Here is a 19,813-nt window from a genome sequence, read left to right as displayed (position 1 = left end):
CAAAGTTGCTGCTGTGAATCTGCTCAGCAAATGTTCAGAGACAACAGAAGAGGACTGGTGAGGAAGGACAAATACGCCAATAGTTCAGAGCAGGCGGCCTTGTTGTCTTCTGTTGTACTGCTCTATAAAAGGTAGTGATTTACCTTTAGTCAGACTAATACTGAATATAGCAGTGAAATAGAAAGCAGAAAAGGGGAAAGGGGAATTCCTATATTCAGATTATATTCCATTTGTGCAGAAGACTGGTTTAAACTCTTGTGTAGTGACTGTGTGAAAGGTTCATTGAGGGAATTTTGGGCCTAAATCTGATTAAGTTGTGGAAACATGAACTATAATGAACACATTTTGTTCTGTGGAAGATTAAACTAACAAGTGTTGTTCACCCTATTTAAAGGTAATGTAATAACTGTCCCATGTATTTTTATGAAAATGAAGGTTAAGTGTTAAGTTTGTACTTGACAGCCAAGTTGGTCTCGTGTTTCTTCTTCTACAGCTAGAAGAGACGTCGAACGTTTCAGACTCTTCAGACTTGATTGATTTGTTTAAACCATCGTTGGGCAAAACCTTTCAATGATTTCCCTCAGTGTTCATGATTTATTTTTTATTGCTCAAAGTGTGAATTTGAATAATTATATGATTTTATTATTCATTGTTTTTTGTAAAGATTTTCATGTGTGTTCCTCTGTTTCTTTACAGGATGGCTCCAGACAGCGTAAAGAACGGAAGAAGACCGTCTCATTCAGCAGCATGCCCACTGAGAAGAAGATCAGCAGTGCGAGCGACTGTATCAGTGCGATGGTGGACGGCTCCGAGCTGAAGAAAGTCAGATCCAACTCACGCATTTACCACCGCTACTTTCTCCTTGATGCCGATATGCAGTCTTTGAGATGGGAGCCCTCAAAGAAGGAATCAGAAAAGGCCAAAATCGATGTAAAATCCATAAAGGAGGTTCGGACGGGGAAAAATACGGACATGTTTAGAACTAATGGGACCTATGATCAGATATCAGAAGACTGCGCTTTCTCAATCATCTTTGGGGAGAACTATGAGTCCTTAGACTTGGTGGCAAACACTGCAGACGTAGCCAACATATGGATCACAGGACTGAGGTACCTGATCTCTTATGGGAAACATACTTTAAATATGATCGAGAGCAGTCAGAACAACATGCGCTCCTCTTGGCTTGGGGAACTGTTTGACGAAGCAGACAGTAGCAACAGCAAACAGATAACGATATGTGCCGCCGTGCAGCTAGTCAAAAAGTTGAACCCAGGACTTAAAAATGTGAAAATAGAACTGAAGTTCAAGGAGATTCACAAAGCTAAGGACAAAGTAGGTTCTGATGTGACAAAAGAGGAGTTCATTGAGGTCTTTCATGATCTTTGTACCAGACCAGAAATATACTTTCTCTTTGTTCAGTTCTCTAGTAACAAAGAGTTTCTGGATACCAAGGACTTAATGATATTTCTGGAGGCAGAGCAGGGTATGGCACAAGTCAGTGAAGACACCAGCTTAGAGGTAATCCAGAAGTATGAACCGTCTAAAGAGGGCCAGCTCAAAGGTTGGCTATCTCTTGATGGTTTTACCAACTATCTTATGTCTCCAGAGTGCCACATATTTGATCCTGAACACAAAACAGTATGTCAAGACATGAACCAGCCGTTGTCTCACTATTACATCAATGCATCCCACAACACATACCTGATAGAAGATCAGTTCAGGGGTCCCTCTGATGTGACCGGGTATATCCGAGCCCTCAAGATGGGCTGTCGCAGTGTAGAGCTGGACGTGTGGGATGGGCCCGATAACGAACCCGTTATTTACACTGGTCACACGATGACCTCACAGATTGTTTTTCGGAGCGTCATTGACGTCATCAACAAGTACGCTTTCGTTGCATCTGACTTCCCACTGATACTGTGTTTAGAAAACCATTGCTCTTTAAAGCAGCAGAGAGTCATGTTTCAACACCTGAGGAAGATCCTTGGCGATAAAATCAACCTGGATGTTCCTAAACCTGAGGACTGCTACCTCCCCTCTCCCTCTGAGCTGAAGGGGAAGATCCTGCTGAAGGGGAAGAAACTGAGCACCAACTGCACTGCTTCAGAAGGTGAAGTAACAGATGAGGATGAAGGGGCAGAGATGTCTCAAAGGATGAGCATCGAGTCTGCAGAACAACAGACTATCGCACCCAAGAAATTTCAGCTGTCAAAGGACCTCTCTGATCTGGTGACCTTGTGCAAGTCTGTTGAGTTCAAAGACTTCCCAACATCCTTCCAGAGCCAGAAGCACTGGGAGCTTTGCTCTTTCAATGAGGTCTTTGCCAGTCGCTGTGCCAGTGACTACCCAGGGGACTTTGTTAACTACAACAAGAAGTTCCTAGCACGAGTTTACCCGAGCCCCATGCGCATTGACTCCAGTAACATGAATCCACAAGATTTCTGGAAGTGTGGTTGCCAGATTGTGGCGATGAACTACCAGACGCCCGGGCTGATGATGGATTTAAACATCGGCTGGTTCCGTCAGAATGGGAACTGTGGTTATGTGCTGCGTCCAGCAATCATGAGGGAGCACGTTTCATACTTTAGTGCAAACACTAAAGATTCAGTGCCTGGTGTTTCTCCACAGCTCTTACACATCAAGATCATCAGTGGACAAAACTTCCCCAAACCCAAAGGCTCAGGAGCCAAGGGGGACGTAGTGGACCCTTACGTATACGTGGAAATACACGGCATTCCTGCTGACTGTGCGGAGCAAAGGACTAAAACTGTTAACCAGAATGGGGACAACCCTCTGTTTGATGAGAGCTTTGAGTTTCAGATCAATCTCCCCGAGCTTGTGATGGTACGCTTCGTGGTGCTGGATGACGACTACATCGGAGATGAATTTATCGGCCAATATACGATTCCCTTTGAGTGTCTCCAGCCAGGTTTCCGCCACATACCGCTCCAGTCTCTGACAGGAGAGGTTCTGCCACACACCTGGGTGTTTGTTCACGTGGCCATAACCAATCGGAGAGGAGGTGGCAAACCACACAAACGGGGACTGTCTGTACGAAAGGGAAAGAGGAGTCGAGAGTATGCCAGCATGAGAGTGCTATTGATCAAGGCTGTGGATGATGTCTTCAAAACAGCCCTGCTGCCACTGAGGGAAGCCACAGACTTCAGAGAAAACATGCAGGTAACACAATTCATTTAACCTCCTTTAAATGCTCATTTCATTTTCTGGTGTCTTTAGATTGTGTTTGCATGCACTACTGAGCCAGATAGTATAATCATGGATGTCTGTGGTAATTTCATGACCGTGCTGGGTGGTATACCGGTTCACACCGAATACTGGTGTATATTTCCGTTATGATATTAGTTAAAACATTTCGCTGTGTGTTTCAGCTTCTGTCAAACTAACGGAGCTGCGGTGGCTTCCTGTCTAAACTTTCAAAATAAAACCTTTGTTATTGTGCTCTTCTTCTTATTATCATGAACAAACAAAGTTGGGGATGTAAATTACGGGAGATTCCCGGGAGACAGAACGGGAGAGCCGAGAGAGATGAGTCTAAAACACGAGTGTTGGCAGCTCTGATATTACTAATATTCATCATGACAGTAAAATAATCCATCCTAAGTCAATCTGCTTCAGTAGAGTAGTAGTTCCTCTCTCAACTAGTAGAAGATGTTGTGAACAGCTGATTATGCATGAAAAAAAATACCATTATATACCGTGAAACCGCTTTTATTTTGAAAATACTGTGATATACATTTTTGGTCATACCGCCCAGTTTCTTTGTTAATGAAATAGTTCATTTGAAAGCATCTTAGAGTCTCCTCCCTATATGAGAATAAGAAAATGTGCTCCACTGTGTTATGAACGTTGCGTCTCTGGCGTTACCGTTAGCGATGAGGAAGATGAACACTGTGCGATGATGAAGGTTTCTGAGGTAAAACAGACTGAACACAGTTATTTCCTTCACCCCAGAGTTGGTTTAAGTTTGTTAATACTACGTTTTGTGTTGGTCAGACGGTCTCATTCTTTAACTGCTAAAGTTAGGCTCTGAGTGACGGTGTAGAAAGTTCACGATGTACTTCATGTTCGTCTGGGAAAGGTAATTATTTAGACGTTAAATCAAAACATGCTCGCAACTGCAGCCTTTTGTGAAGATTAATTACAAGGTAACTCTCATTTCATCTAAGAATACATTTTCCCCCCATCCCTAAAAGCCATTGTAAAGTCTTGTGTATAAATTGGGAAACTTTACAAGTAATCCTTTTTGAATTGTGACATTTTTATGATGTAAAAATCACTGCAAGTCAACTGCATTAATGAGCTGTTAATGTGTTTAACCCAAAGCGCCTGTTGGTTTTAATGGCTCCCAAACCCGAGCAAACCAGTTTCATCCTCTGTCATCTTTTTAAAAATATCTTTTGTCTTGTTTGATATTAAGCGAGCTTCACCTCTACAGGGATCATGGAAAGTCAAATCTATGTCACATTTGAAGTCTCAGTAAAGAGACATGAGATATTATAAGAGCCGCTGTACTCTAGTGTCACAACACTCTGCGGTTGGTCTCGTGTTGTGTTTCTTCAGGCATTGTATTAGGATTTATTTTGGTAGGCCTGTTTATATTGCAGTCATTGTGTGATAACAAGCTACTGGCCTTGAGACTATAACACATCTTGGCCCTCCTGTCACAGTTTGTCCCTCCGGTTGTTTATGTTGGGTTTAAATTTGGCCTTTCACAGGAAGGTTTGGATTTGCGTGTGTGTGTTCCATTTTCATGTGATGCTGATGTCCGTCCAAAGAGATTGAGTGTTTACGAGCAGCTATCAAGTGCCAAAAGGAAAAGTTCTCACAGGTAATGAGTGAGCTTCCCACCACTTCCTCTGGCAGGGCGCTCCTCGGTGGAGCTGTGCTTATATACTTAATGCAGATCAATGCCAGACTCTAACATCAGAGATGATGTTTTTCTTGGCGTGCCGGTACAACTGCACATAAACACAGTCTTAATGTCTCTCTCCTCTCTGCAGAATGCCATAGTGTCCTTTAAAGAGCTGTGCGGCCTGTCAGCGGTGGCTAACCTGAAGCAGTGCATCTTGGCCCTTTCCCCTCGCCTGACCGGATCCGACAGCAGCCCCCTTCTGCTGTTCAACCTCATTGACCAGTACCCTACCTTGGAGCCCCAAGGCCTGCTACCAGAGGTCCTCAAGAAAGTCGTCACCACTTATGACATGGTGAGTAGTATTCAAGAGGAGTTCATTTGCATAGTAATAACACCTGGAAGCAAAAGTGAATCGGATAAATTAGCGTAATTAAAAACATAAGAGTACGAGAAATAAGTCATTGACTTGCAAATAAGAAAATATAAAAGAGGGGGGGGGGGGTTTATATTTAGTCATATAAACCTCAAAGAATACAGAAGATGTACTAGAAATCATCTAATCTCTGATGTATGAGGGGAATCAGATTATTCTTGTTCAGGCAGCAGTGTAGAGAAAAAACTCCATTTCTCAACATATGAACAGTAGTTTAAATCAGATTTGTCAGTAGTGCAATCTGTCTTTGTATCTCTCTGTTGGTCCGTCCATCCATCAGAAGGGGGGGGGGGGGGGGCAGACCTAACTAAGCTAACTGGCTTCGACTCCAATCGAATCAAAGCTTTGACTCTGCTGGACTTAATGGAGATAAACATAGGTGGTTAGGTAATAGTGGAGCTCTGTTAAGTAATAAAATCAATGTTCACAAGTTATGCAACATGCCACCGAGGCCATTCCCAGACAAGCATTAGCCTTAACACATCCTGTCCTCTTCCATTGATTGTCTGGACATTACAAGCTAATCATTCAGCCAGCATTGTGTGAGGCAGGAGGCAGGAGGCATAATTGATAATAATCCAGCAAATTAAGTTTGTTTTTTTTTAAATCAGATTTATTTCCATTATTTGAAGACGTAGCATCATGTCTCCTAACAGTTGCTTTTTTATCAGAGTAAGATGTTCACAGCATGTCTGAGCCCAGCTGGTTTCAGTGTCACACATTCACATTATTAATCTGTTCTCTGTCAGTTTGAGTGAAACCTCCAGAAAGTGTTTACGCAGAGCAACCTGAGTCACACATGTGCAAAGTGGGTCACACATGTGGTAGGCATTCACTTAAAACTGATCAAATTAAACTAATATACAGTTCACCTATAGTCACATGTAGTCTGTGACCCAAAACATGGAGGTCTAGTCCAGATATGAAGGTCGACCGCTCTCATAATGTTCAATCAGCTGCTGGCAAATCTTCTTTCTACCTCCACACTGCAGCAGAGTGTTGAAGAGCTGATCCTCAGTGATCCTCACAGTCTGCTCATGATGTCATCACTGAGATCTGGTTTGATGATGTCATCACTGAGATCTGGTTTCATGATGTCATCACTGAGATCTGGTTTCATGATGTCATCACTGAGATCTGGTTTCATGATGTCATCACTGAGATCTGGTTTCATGATGTCATCACTGAGATCTGGTTTCATGATGTCATCACTGAGATCTGGTTTCATGATGTCATCACTGAGATCTGGTTTCATGATGTCATCACTGAGATCTGGTTTCATGATGTCATCACTGAGATCTGGTTTCATGACGTCATCACTGAGATCTGGTTTCATGATGTCATCACTGAGATCTGGTTTCATGATGTCATCACTGAGATCTGGTTTCATGATGTCATCACTGAGATCTGGTTTCATGATGTCATCACTGAGATCTGGTTTCATGATGTCATCACTGAGATCTGGTTTCATGATGTCATCACTGAGATCTGGTTTCATGATGTCATCACTGAGATCTGGTTTCATGATGTCATCACTGAGATCTGGTTTCATGATGTCATCACTGAGATCTGGTTTCATGATGTCATCACTGAGATCTGGTTTCATGATGTCATCACTGAGATCTGGTTTCATGACGTCATCACTGAGATCTGGTTTCATGATGTCATCACTGAGATCTGGTTTCATGATGTCATCACTGAGATCTGGTTTCATGATGTCATCACTGAGATCTGGTTTCATGATGTCATCACTGAGATCTGGTTTCATGATGTCATCACTGAGATCTGGTTTCATGATGTCATCACTGAGATCTGGTTTCATGATGTCATCGCTGAGATCTGGTTTCATGATGTCATCACTGAGATCTGGTTTCATGATGTCATCACTGAGATCTGGTTTCATGATGTCATCACTGAGATCTGGTTTCATGTGTTTCCAAAGTTAAACTTCACCATAAATCTGCTGCCGGTTTTAAAATGATGCATTTTTGACATCTTCTACTTTGACTGCTGCCTGACACTAAAACAGAAACTAAAACATGACACAGCATTTTAGTCAGGAGGAGGGGGAGGAGGAGGAGGGGGGGTAGAGGGAGGGGGGGGGGTGGTGGGGGGGTCGGGGACAAACATTTATTTGTTTTTCCCGTTTCTGCAACCCTGACACATTTTTGTTCTTCCTTTTTTCTTTCTGTCTCTCTCACTCACACACACAGTAGATGTATTTACATTAGTGTTCCACCCCCCCCCCCCCCCTTCTCCTTGCTCTCTCTCTCTTCCTGTGCAGTGTGTCACGTGGAGTAAAATGCTTGAGGGGGGGGGGGCGATATGTTTGTTTTCATGCAACGGATCTCCTCGCTATTGTACACAGTGAAGAATCGTTGTCAAATATAAATGAGACTGCGCCGAGATCATATTTCAATTAATCACGGCGTCCCACAATGCATCAGGAAATCTTGGCGTGAAAAGAAACAACACAATTAAATCTTATCTGTACCCGACGGTGTTATTTGTGTGGCACGCTTCCATCCCCCGGGACTCGAAGATGAACATCCGAGAAGGCTGAAAAGACTCCGACACAGACCGATTAAGGTGACCTCTCTGCTCTACTCGCACTCGGAGTGGAGGGCGAGGTAATTGGCTCTGATGGAAGGAGCGCAGGGAAAATTGAGTTGGAGGGAAGAAAGGAGAAAATGACGGGCGTTCGGGGAGCAGAATCGAATAAATTAAGAGCAAGGGCTTAAGAGGTGTGGAGCTTGCAGGCCTTGATCACCGACCGAGTGCCAGAGGAGAGCAGAGCGGCTCGGAGCTGACGCCTACAAAGACATAAATCAAATGAGGAGAAGCAAACATAAAGAATTGTAAAGTAATGTAATGTATGGGAACGCTGCAGATAGAAATGTAGGCATGGTTTCAGAAACCCACCGCCGGGAGTTACCAGGCTTTCACTTCCTAATTGGTAAAAATAGAATCTGGGTCTCGGTCCCTGCCCATTTGTGCGTTGGGAAAAAGGTGGAGAAGGCAGCATGATGCCAGCTTGTGGTCTCAGATAATATGGCCTGATTTCTGTTTTTATTCACAACAAGTGATTTAAGGCCTCAATCTGTAGATGGAGATAAGTTAGGAATGCAAAATCTGTAAGAAACTTGAACCATAGCAACTTGAAAACCCATATTTTAGTCGTTGTTGTAATTGGCAGTAACCCAGAAACACTTTTATATCAATGTAATATTATCCCTCTGCATATTTTAATAAGCTTTGTACTCATAATGAAGATTTGCTAGTTTATAATATAATCTTCTGTTAGTGCAGAATTATATCACCTAAAAAATAAAAGAGCATTTGTCTCTTTTGTTAAATACAGATAATAATAATGATAGTAGAAGTAAACCTACCAATTAGAGGAAGTAGTCACAGTCCACCCACTTACCTTAGATGTGTCTTTAAATACGTTGGAGACGCTGCGTCCGTCTGCGTCCGTGTGCGTCCGTCTGCGTCCGTCTGACACCAACACGGTCATTTCTTCTCCCATCAGGGTCGTAATCACAGAGTGCACGACAGCTCTAAGTGCCGCTAACTGCAGCTGCGGAGTGACACAGACAGCCATAATCACTTAGTCATGACTGCCTGTAGCACAACATGGTGATTCACTGGATGGGTTTACTGCAACCGTGCCCCCCCCATGAAAGGATGAAGCTGCTGTTATTCCATATTTCCCTCATCGGACACTAATATCACTTTCCTTCCCGACGTCCCCGTCATGTCTGCGGCCCCCGTTAGTCGCCCCGAGCTTTTTGGATCCCGCTGACGAGATTCATCTTAAAATCTGAGTCACAAATGTGTAGTTTCATTTTTTTTTTCTTTTTGCAAAAAGGCAAACAGCTGGGCACTTTTTAGTTGTTAGCAAACATTATTCAACCAGGAATAAATAGAGCATGAGCTGAGGATTAATGCACATTTGGTGATATGACTACACACAGCTACAGGATGTAATGATGGAACAGAGCAGCTTATTGTAGTGGTAGTAATAGTTTTAACATGACAGACGGCTCTATGGGACAGAATAAGCTAGATCAGGGTTGGGCTACACGGATAGTACAGGACAATAAAACTAAATGATCAGAGGAGGTAATAATAGAGTGCACAAGTCACTTGGGTTTCTGAATGAAGTTTCCATTTATAACATTCTCCCTCCGGCTGTTCCTGACACCTCTTTGCGTGCTCGTCTACCGTCTCTCCTCGCTGCCCAGACACAGAGCCGGCGTGCTCCAGAGATCAATCTCAGGGACTCGCCGTTGGTCACTGCTCTCTTCCTCAGAGTAGCTTTCTTACACTGAGCTTGAATAAAATGTAGTTTTGCTTTCTTCCCTTCCTCAGGCAGCTCAGTGGGGCAGCATGACCTCATGGTGCACTTAAGTCACTTAGGGAGCGTACAAGTGAACATACAACTCAATTACAACAATGCTGTAGACACAGAGGCCCCGCTACCCAACGGGCACAGACTGGAGTCAAAAGCAGAGCAACCTTTTAACATTTAAAAAGCTATTTTGGGGTTACAATATAAAATATAATCTCCCTCAGATGAACCGATTAAGATGCTCCTGAAATAACAGAAGAGAAAGATCCAGATGGTGTTTGAGGCATCTTAGTGGTTATTAGCTGTGTCTGTGACAGGCTACACATGCATCATTAACCTCCTGGAGCACCACTGAGCCCTCGTCCTCCTGGAGCACCACTGAGCCCTCGTCCTCCTGGAGCACCACTGAGCCCTCGTCCTCCTGGAGCACCACTGAGCCCTCGTCCTCCTGGAAGGAAACCAAACGTTGTTGGGTTTCTTTTTTTTTGCAGTTGGGTGTTGGAGGGTACAGTGTTGGCATTTAATATGTAAATGGGTTTCCAAAGCCTTTGAGTCCATACATATAAAACACTAGATGAGACATGACATCATTACTCATGGCATAACCCTCCGCCATCTTACCTGGGGAGCTGGGTATCGCCACCTTTGGGAAGCAACTGTGGTTATCAGCTGTGCAGCACCTAATTACTTTAACCCTCTACATACCGTTTATATTCTGACTCACAATTAGTCTTTATGTTGAGGGAGGGGCTTAAGGGTGGGGAGGAGGGGCTAGAGGATGGGGAGGAGGGGCTTAAGGGTGGGGAAGGGAGGGGCTAGAGGGTGGGGAGGAGGGGCTTAAGGGTGGGGAAGGGAGGGGCTAGAGGGTGGGGAAGGGAAGGGCTAGTGGGTGTGGGAGGAGGGGCTTAAGGGTGGGGAAGGGAGGGTTGTATCTGCCTATTGCCAAGAAAAAAAATCAATGCAGAGTTATCAAAAAAAAAAAAAAAAATAGTCTTAATCACATGAAGTAATCCAGACAGAGAAAGGATATTTCAAACTCTCACGTGGTCACATGATGAAGACCACGTGATGTAATTGGGTCTGACTCACGATGAACAGTCGGCCCTACGCTAGTCTCAGTAGTCTCTGTCTGTGTGTGTGTGTGTGTGTGTGTGTGTGTGTGTGTGTGTGTGTGTCTGTGTGTGTCTGTGTGTGTCTGTGTGTGTCTGTGTGTGTCTGTGTGTGTGTGTGTGTGTGTGTGTGTGTGTGTGTGTGTATGATGATGAAGTGAGATTGAGGTTTGCAGCCTCAGAGAAATCCTCAACCTCAATCAGTTGAGATAAAATAAGACGAGACTTTTAAATACAGAAGTTAAATATTGATATGTGAAAATAAGCGTATCACACATACACACACGTTCACAAAAGGTTATACATGAATTAATGCAACGTGATTAAAGAGTTATAGAAACATGATTTGATAAAACTTTTGTTCTGTAATTGAAGCTTTCATTTTAATTTCAAGGTGTCTGTGAGAGAGAGAAGTATATCTTGCTTTATGTGCAATTTATGACATTAATAAATATTTAAATATATTACATTATGTCTTACCTGCCAATATAAGCTATAATACAGAACCTATTTAGGATTACTACATAACATATATATATATATATATATTGCTTAATTTAGTATATTAACCATTCAGAATACGAAACACCGTTCTTACACATTTACACAACTCACTTACACAACCTGAAAATTGCACAAAAACCCACAAAGAAGAAATAATAATACAGTGCAGGAAAAAAAACCCTAAAGTGCTTATTAAAAACCTCCACCTTAAAAAATGTTAATATTTCACAATGTTATAATATAGGACAGGCACAGTTCAGTTGTCTTACACGCATTACTTGGAATAAAGAATAGTATGAGCTCGGACCGCCAGGATAATAAAAGGATTATAAAGACGACATCATCCTCTTTCTCTTTTCACTTCAGGTTAAAATTACAGTTTAAAACTGGCCCTGAGTAAAGATGGCTGCCGTATGCTTCACTCCCAGTGTGCCCAGTCATTCTGTCACATCGCATTTAGTGTTTCTATGTCTCTGTTTGAGTCTGAAGAGCCACCAGGACCCTAACCCATGACCCATGACCCTAACCCATGACCCTAACCCTTAAGAGCCACCAGGACCCTAACCCTAACCCATGACCCCAACCCATGACCCTAACCATGACCCTAACCCTAACCCTTAAGAACCACCATGACCCTAACCCATGACCCATGACCCTAACCCATGACCCCAACCCATGACCCTAACCATGACCCTAACCCTAACCCTTAAGAACCATCAGGACCCTAACCCTAACCCATGACCCTAACCCATGACCCTAACCCTTAAGAGCCACCATGACCCTGACCCATGACCCATGACCCTAACCCTTAAGAGCCACCATGACCCTGACCCATGACCCTAACCCTAACCCTTAAGAGCCACCATGACCCATGACCCTAACCCTTAAGAGCCACCATGACCCTAACCCTAACCCTTAAGAGCCACCATGACCCTAACCCTAACCCATGACCCTAACCCATGACCCTTAAGAGCCACCATGACCCTAACCCTAACCCTTAAGAGCCACCATGACCCATGACCCTAACCCTTAAGAGCCACCATGACCCTAACCCTAACCCTTAAGAGCCACCATGACCCTAACCCATGACCCTAACCCATGACCCTAACCCATGACCCTTAAGAGCCACCATGACCCTAACCCTAACGAGCCACCATGACCCTAACCCTTAAGAGCCATCATGACCCTAACCCATGACCCTAACCCATGACCCTAACCCTTAAGAGCCATCATGACCCTAACCCTTAAGAGCCACCATGACCCTAACCCTTAAGAGCCATCATGACCCTAACCCTTAAGAGCCATCATGACCCTGACCCATGACCCATGACCCTAACCCTTAAGAGCCACCATGACCCTAACCCTAACCCATGACCCTAACCCTTAAGAGCCACCATGACCCTGACCCATGACCCATGACCCTAACCCTTAAGAGCCACCATGACCCTGACCCATGACCCTAACCCTAACCCTTAAGAGCCACCATGACCCTGACCCATGACCCTAACCCTAACCCTTAAGAGCCACCATGACCCTAACCCTAACCCATGACCCTAACCCATGACCCTTAAGAGCCATCATGACCCTAACCCTAACCCTTAAGAGCCACCATGACCCTAACCCATGACCCTTACCCTTAAGAGCCACCAGGACCCTAACCCATGACCCATGACCCTAACCCTTTTACCAGTCTGCAGGTCAACAGAGTTCGTGCACTCAATTAAGGTTGAGCATAACACCAGAGCAGCTTAACTTAGCATCTGTGTGTGTGTGTGTGTGTCTGTGTGTGTGTCTGTGTCTGTGTGTATCTGTGTGTGTGTGTGTGCGTGTGCCTGTGTGTGTGTGTGTGTGTGTGTGTGTCGTGATTCAAAATGACTCACAATTATATTTATATCATCTTAAAAAATGACCTTATCTCCTTTTTTTTTCTTCTTTGATTTCAAACCAAACATCAAGATTGATATGCATATTTCTCTCTCTGTAGGTTAAGACTCTGTTACTGTAACTTTTATTTTTTTTTAAACTTTTAATAAAACACCCTAATTGCTCGTGTCTCCTTCCCTCTAATTTTGAAATAAGACGAGACTTTGAAAATACAGAAGTTAAATATTGATGTGTGAAAATAAGCATATCACATATACACACACATAATAGGCAACGTCATTAAAGAGGTTATAGAAAAATGATTTGATAAAACTTTTGTTCTGTAATTGAAGCTTTCATTTTAATTTCAAGGTGTCTGTGAGAGAGAGAAATATATCTTTCTTTATGTGCAATTTATGACATTAATCAATATTTAAATATATTACATTAGGTTTCTTACCTGCCAATATAAGTTATAATACAGAACCTATTTAGGATTACTACATAACATATATATATATATTGCTTAATTTAGTATATTAACCATTCAGAATACGAAACACCGTTCTTACACATTTACACAACTCACTTACACAACCTGAAAATTGCACAAAAACCCACAAAGAAGAAATAATAATACAGTGCAGGAAAAAAAACCCTAAAGTGCTTATTAAAAACCTCCACCTTAAAAAATGTTAATATTTCACAATGTTATAATATAGGACAGGCACAGTTCAGTTGTCTTACACGCATTACTTGGAATAAAGAATAGTATGAGCGAGGACCGCCAGGATAATAAAAGGATTATAAAGATGACATCATCCTCTTTCTCTTTTCACTTCAGGTTAAAATTACAGTTTAAAACTGGCCCTGAGTAAAGATGGCTGCCGTATGCTTCACTCCGTGTGTGCCCAGTCATCATGTCACATCGCATTTAGTGTTTCTATGTCTCTGTTTCAGTCTGAAGAGCCACCATGACCCTAACCCTAACCCATGACCCTAACCTTAACCCTTAAGAGCCACCATGACCCTAACCCTTAAGAGCCACCATGACCCTAACCCATGACCCTAACCCTAACCCATGACCCATGACCCTAACCCTTAAGAGCCACCATGACCCTAACCCTTAAGAGCCACCATGACCCCAACCCTAACCCATGACCCTAACCCTAACCCATGACCCTAACCCTAACCCTTAAGAGCCACCATGACCCTAACCCTAACCCATGACCCTAACCCATGACCCTTAAGAGCCACCATGACCCTAACCCTAACCCATGACCCTAACCCTAACCCTTAAGAGCCACCATGACCCTAACCCTAACCCATGACCCTAACCCATGACCCTTAAGAGCCACCATTACCCTAACCCTAACCCATGACCCTAACCCATGGCCCTTAAGAGCCACCATTACCCTAACCCTAACCCTTAAGAGCCACCATGACCGTAACCCTAACCCTGACCTATGACTCTAACCCATGACCCTTAAGAGCCACCCTAACCCATGACCCTAACCCTTAGGAGCCACCATGACCCTAACCCTAACCCATGACCCTAACCCTTTTACCAGTCTGCAGGTCAACAGAGTTCGTGTACTCAATTAAAGCCGAGCATAACACCAGAGCAGCTTAACTTAGCATCACTGTGTGTGTGTGTGTGTGTGTGTGTGTGTGTGTGTGTGTGTGTGTGTGTCTGTGTGTCTGTGTGTGTGTCTGTGTGTGTGTGTGTCTGTGTGTGTGTGTGTGTGTGTGTGTGTGTGTGTGTCTGTGTGTGTCTGTGTGTGTGTCTGTGTGTGTGTGTGTGTGTGTCTGTCTGTGTGTGTGTCTGTGAGTGTGTGTGTCTGTGTGTGTGTGTCTGTGTGTGTGTCTGTGTGTGTGTCTGTGTGTGTGTCTGTCTGTGTGTGTGTGTGTGTGTGTGTGTGTGTCTGTGTGTGTGTGTGTGTGTGTGTGTGTGTCTGTGTGTGTGTGTGTCGTGATTCAAAATGACTCACAATTATATTTATATCATCTTAAAAAATGACCTTATCTCCTTTTTTTTTCTTCTTTGATTTCGAACCCAAACATCAAGATTAACATTCATATCTCTCTCCGTAGGTTAAGACTCTGTTACTGTAACTTTTATTTTTATTTTTTTAACTTTTAATAAAACACCCTAATTGCTCGTGTCTCCTTCCCTCTAATTTTGGCTTTTTAAAAAATGTGATTCAGCGACCTCGCCCTCCGACGTAATAACAGCTTGTTCCCTGAGTAGGAACACCCGGCCGTCACATGGGCACTGCTCCATGCTTTTATTTTGGTAATACCAGTTTTGCTGATGTAGAAAATAAAAGTGAAATATGAACAATATGTCTGTTTCCTTTCAGGTGATCCAGACCAGTAAGGCTCTGCTGGAGAACTACAAAGGCGTGTATGAGAGGATACTACAAACCCAAAAAGCAGGTAAGACTCGGTCAGGGTTCGGTCCCTCCACGGTCTACTGCAGCCCCCCCCCCCCCCCCCCCCCCCCCCCCTCCCCTCCCTCCGTCTCCCTGAAGCCACAAACACACATCACTCCATCTGAAATTAGGTAGAACTGATTATACATATCTGCATAAATAGAATTAAACATTTGATTCCAGTGTGTGATCCAGGCAGTGTTTTCCTTCCTGGAGAAGCTGCGGTTCAGACGGAGGTGTTTAACGGCTCCACTAACAGCCTCTCTGCTCTAATTACAAGGTTTGGTTTAAAGTTCAGCGTGGATGAGTAAGTGGAGTCGCCAACTAGAGCTGGAGCTGCATCAAAGCTAACAGATGGCACCCTGTCTATAGGGTTTCTCCACCAGACACTCCACACCAGATACAGCCTCATATGTGTGTTTAATGTGTTTATTATAAGCCAGGCCTTCTGCTCTAGTTTGAGACTTAAAAGAGAAAATCAGTGCTGTGTGAATATGATGATTTCTTTAAAGCTAGTTCACCTGTATCAATCAAACTCTATCTGGAAAGCACTTTTCATACATCGTAGTGTAACACAAAGTCCTCTACATGGTCCAAAAACAAACCAAAAAAAAAAAAAAAGCCCAATAAAAACAGGAAGTGAGGAAACACAATCATATTTCTCATGAATCTGCAGTGAGGAAACAAGAGGTTGGATACAAATACCCAAATTACCCAACTCCTGTCCAATCAGACTGACCTGAGACCATGTCAGTGAGCAGCAGCATTACAGTATGTGTCTTTACTTTAGGCTTATTATAATTTACTAAACATGTTTCCTCACTGAGTCTGGTTAGATAGGATCAGTGTGTAAGGTTTATAACACAAACAGTGAAGGCTGGAGTCAGTGATGTGAATGAAGAGCTGCACAGAGCTGATCTCAGAGCTGCTGGATGCAGGGTTAGGGTTAGGGCTGCTGTCTCTCTGTACTCAGAGTTGATGAAGTCTGATAAATAACGTTATCTCTGAAAACAAAGTCAGACTTATCAAAGCACCGCGGTGTTTTCTGTCTGCCTCGGCTCTCCCTGATCATCTCCTCTGGGCGCCTGTCTCTCCTGTCTCTCTCTAGCTGCTGCTTAATGCTCCTTTTCTATCTTCATACTTGTTGTTGTTTGTTATCAAGGAGAAACTAAGCAGGGTGCGACTCTACTGCTGCTCCGATGGTCACTTCCTCTTCCAGACTCTGCTTTCTCTGATCCAACAGATACTCAGCCTGGTATCATCAAACTAGTTTGCTCTCAAATACCTTGATAAGTATATCTGGAATGTGTACTGATAGAAAATATACTGATAAGTTTACTTGGAAGGAAACTGAAAGTATTCAGTAATATGATATTTCAGTATTTCAGTGTCTGCTTCTCTCTCTCACTAGTGAAATATGGTAGTCGTATATTTTACTGTCCTTGAAGGCACCACGACAGAAAATGTGGAAATGTAAGGTGTAGTTTAAGGCAGATCTTCAAAGTCAAGGTCTGCAAGCCTGACTGGTCCTGAAGTGCTGAGTCATTTCAGGCTCTGCTTTCTCTTTTCTTTTTTTAAATAGATCTGTCTCGGTCAGACTTCGGTTCATTTACCTTCTTTCACTGTGCTCATACGTGCACAGAACACAGAGGCCACTGTATAAAATATTATTATACTTCATTTTCAGTTTTTTATTGATTTCTATCAGGGACCATGTTTAAAATACATTCATCTCATAAAAGAGGAAAAGATGCTTTGTACCAGATTTAGCTGCTAGCTCATTTCCATCTGCAGGTAATGGACAGTAGTAGTTATATAATAAGTGTACTTTAAATGTTTTAAATCAGTAAAATGTAACATCTAGCAATTTAATAATGTTAAGTGTTTCCACGACAGCGTTGATGAAATATGTACTCAGAGTCTCAGAGTAGCTTCACGTTCGCCTGAATCAGAGAAAGCTTAAAGTGATATTAGTGTCTCGGGTTGAAGAATGCAGACTTTCATCAAGCCGGGGTTAGGGTCAGGAGTTTTCTGGCTCGTGCTCTACTCCAGAGCTGCAGGTTAGATATGAAGGTAGAGCTCTGGTTACAGCATGCTCTACTCCAGAGCTGCAGGTTAGATATGAAGGTAGAGCTCTGGTTGCAGCATGCTCTACTCCAGAGCTGCAGGTTAGATATGAAGGTAGAGCTCTGGTTGCAGCATGCTCTACTCCAGAGCTGCAGGTTAGATATGAAGGTAGAGCTCTGGCTGCAGCGTGCTCTACTCCAGAGCTGCAGGTTAGATATGAAGGTAGAGCTCTGGTTGCTGCATGCTCTACTCCAGAGCTGCAGGTTAGATATGAAGGTAGAGCTCTGGTTGCTGCATGCTCTACTCCAGAGCTGCAGGTTGGATGTGAAGGTAGAGCTCTGGTTGCATGCTGCATGCTCTACTCCAGAGCTGCAGGTTGGATGTGAAGGTAGAGCTCTGGTTGCATGCTGCATGCTCTACTCCAGAGCTGCAGGTTAGATATGAAGGTAGAGCTCTGGTTGCTGCATGCTCTACTCCAGAGCTGCAGGTTGGATGTGAAGGTAGAGCTCTGGTTGCATGCTGCGTGCTCTACTCCAGAGCTGCAGGTTAGATATGAAGGTAGAGCTCTGGTTGCAGCATGGACGGAAGTTAAACGTTGCTTATTTGCATATAGTGTTCACGTTGTAATGGAGTGAGGTTAATCTGTTGAGCTTTTCTGGGAAGTGAAGTTTGATAGTTTGACTGTCAGCTCATCAGTGAAGGATCTCAGGAGGGAAACATCGGGATCGGATCGGTTCTCCTCTCCTGGTCGGTGCTATCAGCGCTCCTCTTCTTTATTCTACAAATACGTAAAAAACCTGTTAATAAGAAGAAACTCAACATCTTGATAATAATGAGCTTCATAATGTAGTACTTTATTTTTGCAGTGAATTCCATCTAAGTCTCATGGAAGCTAATTTATCAGCGAGCTCTGCTGGAAGCGCTAAGTGAGACTGGAAGGAAGGAGAGACGGACCATCATTACCACGGCTCGGCTTTATTGGTTTCCAGATGGATGACTTATAAAATATTCATTGTCTATTGTCTTGGCACATCAGAGAAGAGGAGGACTGCGTCTTTTTTAGCCAATGTGAATCAAAGGCTTCCTCCTGTTTCTTCTTTTTACCTTTTTAGTCTTGAGTTTGACTTTCTAGCCCCTAACCATCAGCAGGTAACGATGAGCATCAGAAAGACCCCCGAAGCTTCTGTTCACATCCACACAGCTGGGAAATGTCTTGTGTCCTCCGTTCAGCAGCAGAATGTCTAAAACACGTCTAAATGGCTGCTGCCTGGATTTAATATGTCAGCGTGACCCTGGTTCACCTGTTCAGCCTTTAGCTCACATTAATATTACATCCTTATTTAGAGAGCACATGAGGGGAGTTTGCTTTTTCAGCTGCTATCGCTGTAAATTCCTCCTGCTGCCCATCTCTCTGAGAACATGCAATCACTCTCACGTTCAGTAATTGAAAGTATTTGAGCACAAGACTGTTTTTGGTTCTCTTTTTACTTCCTGTGAGCAGATAACTGTATTTCATGAGTTGTGCATTTAGAAATAACAGGATCTGATGTAACCGTCCTTTGTGTTGCTCCTTATTGACGAATCGCTCTTTTTCCTTTCAAACAGTCGAATGAATAGCAGGGAAGAAAAAGTGCTCGAGTAGACTAAACCTTTTCTTTTTTTCTTCGACAGAAGCTTTGTGGGAGCTTTTTTGGTCTCAGAGCGACATTATTTTATCATTATCTAAAATCAGCTGGAGAAAATTCAACTGCCAACAATTGCAAAGTAGGACACAACAGATGGCAAACTGATGAACTTGAACACTGATTTATGTTCTATGTTCTGTCCTGAACTGACATGATTTCATCCCAGTGTGTGTGTGTGTGTGTGTGTGTGTGTGTGTGTGTGTGTGTGTGTGTGTGTGTGTGTGTGTGTGTGTGTGTGTGTGTGTGTGTGTGTGTGTGTGTGTGTGTGTGTGTGTGTACCTATCATCATGTACATGTTTATATTTCAATGTGAGCATGCAGCGTGGTTTCGTGGACGTGAATCTGGGTCAGTACAAACCCAATTCCCTCTTTACAGCGAGAGGAACGTTCCAGCAGCAACAGATATTAAAGTTGTGAATAATCCATCACATCACTCAGACAGGACCTACATTACATTCCCCCCCCCCCGCCCCCCCCCTTTAAGAAAGAA

The 19,813-nt window shown here is 43.4% G+C and overlaps 1 protein-coding gene across 1 annotated transcript in view; it reads left to right on the top strand.

Moving 5' to 3' along the window:
* Positions 1-684: 684 nt before the first annotated feature.
* Positions 685-19,813, top strand: part of LOC128365979 (inactive phospholipase C-like protein 2) — a 26,545-nt gene continuing 7,416 nt past the window's right edge. Inside the window, exons 1-3 of the mRNA XM_053326615.1 lie at positions 685-3,180; positions 5,022-5,225; positions 15,500-15,575. Of these exons, the coding sequence (XP_053182590.1) occupies positions 748-3,180; positions 5,022-5,225; positions 15,500-15,575 (2,713 nt within the window). The 5' untranslated portion in view covers positions 685-747. The remainder of the gene's footprint in view (positions 3,181-5,021; positions 5,226-15,499; positions 15,576-19,813) is intronic.

The sequence above is a fragment of the Scomber japonicus genome, chromosome 10, assembly GCF_027409825.1.
Source record: "Scomber japonicus isolate fScoJap1 chromosome 10, fScoJap1.pri, whole genome shotgun sequence".
Taxonomy (NCBI): Eukaryota; Metazoa; Chordata; class Actinopteri; order Scombriformes; family Scombridae; genus Scomber; species Scomber japonicus.
The sequence above is the reverse complement of the archived record's forward strand: the minus strand, read 5'-3'. Positions and strand labels throughout refer to the sequence as shown.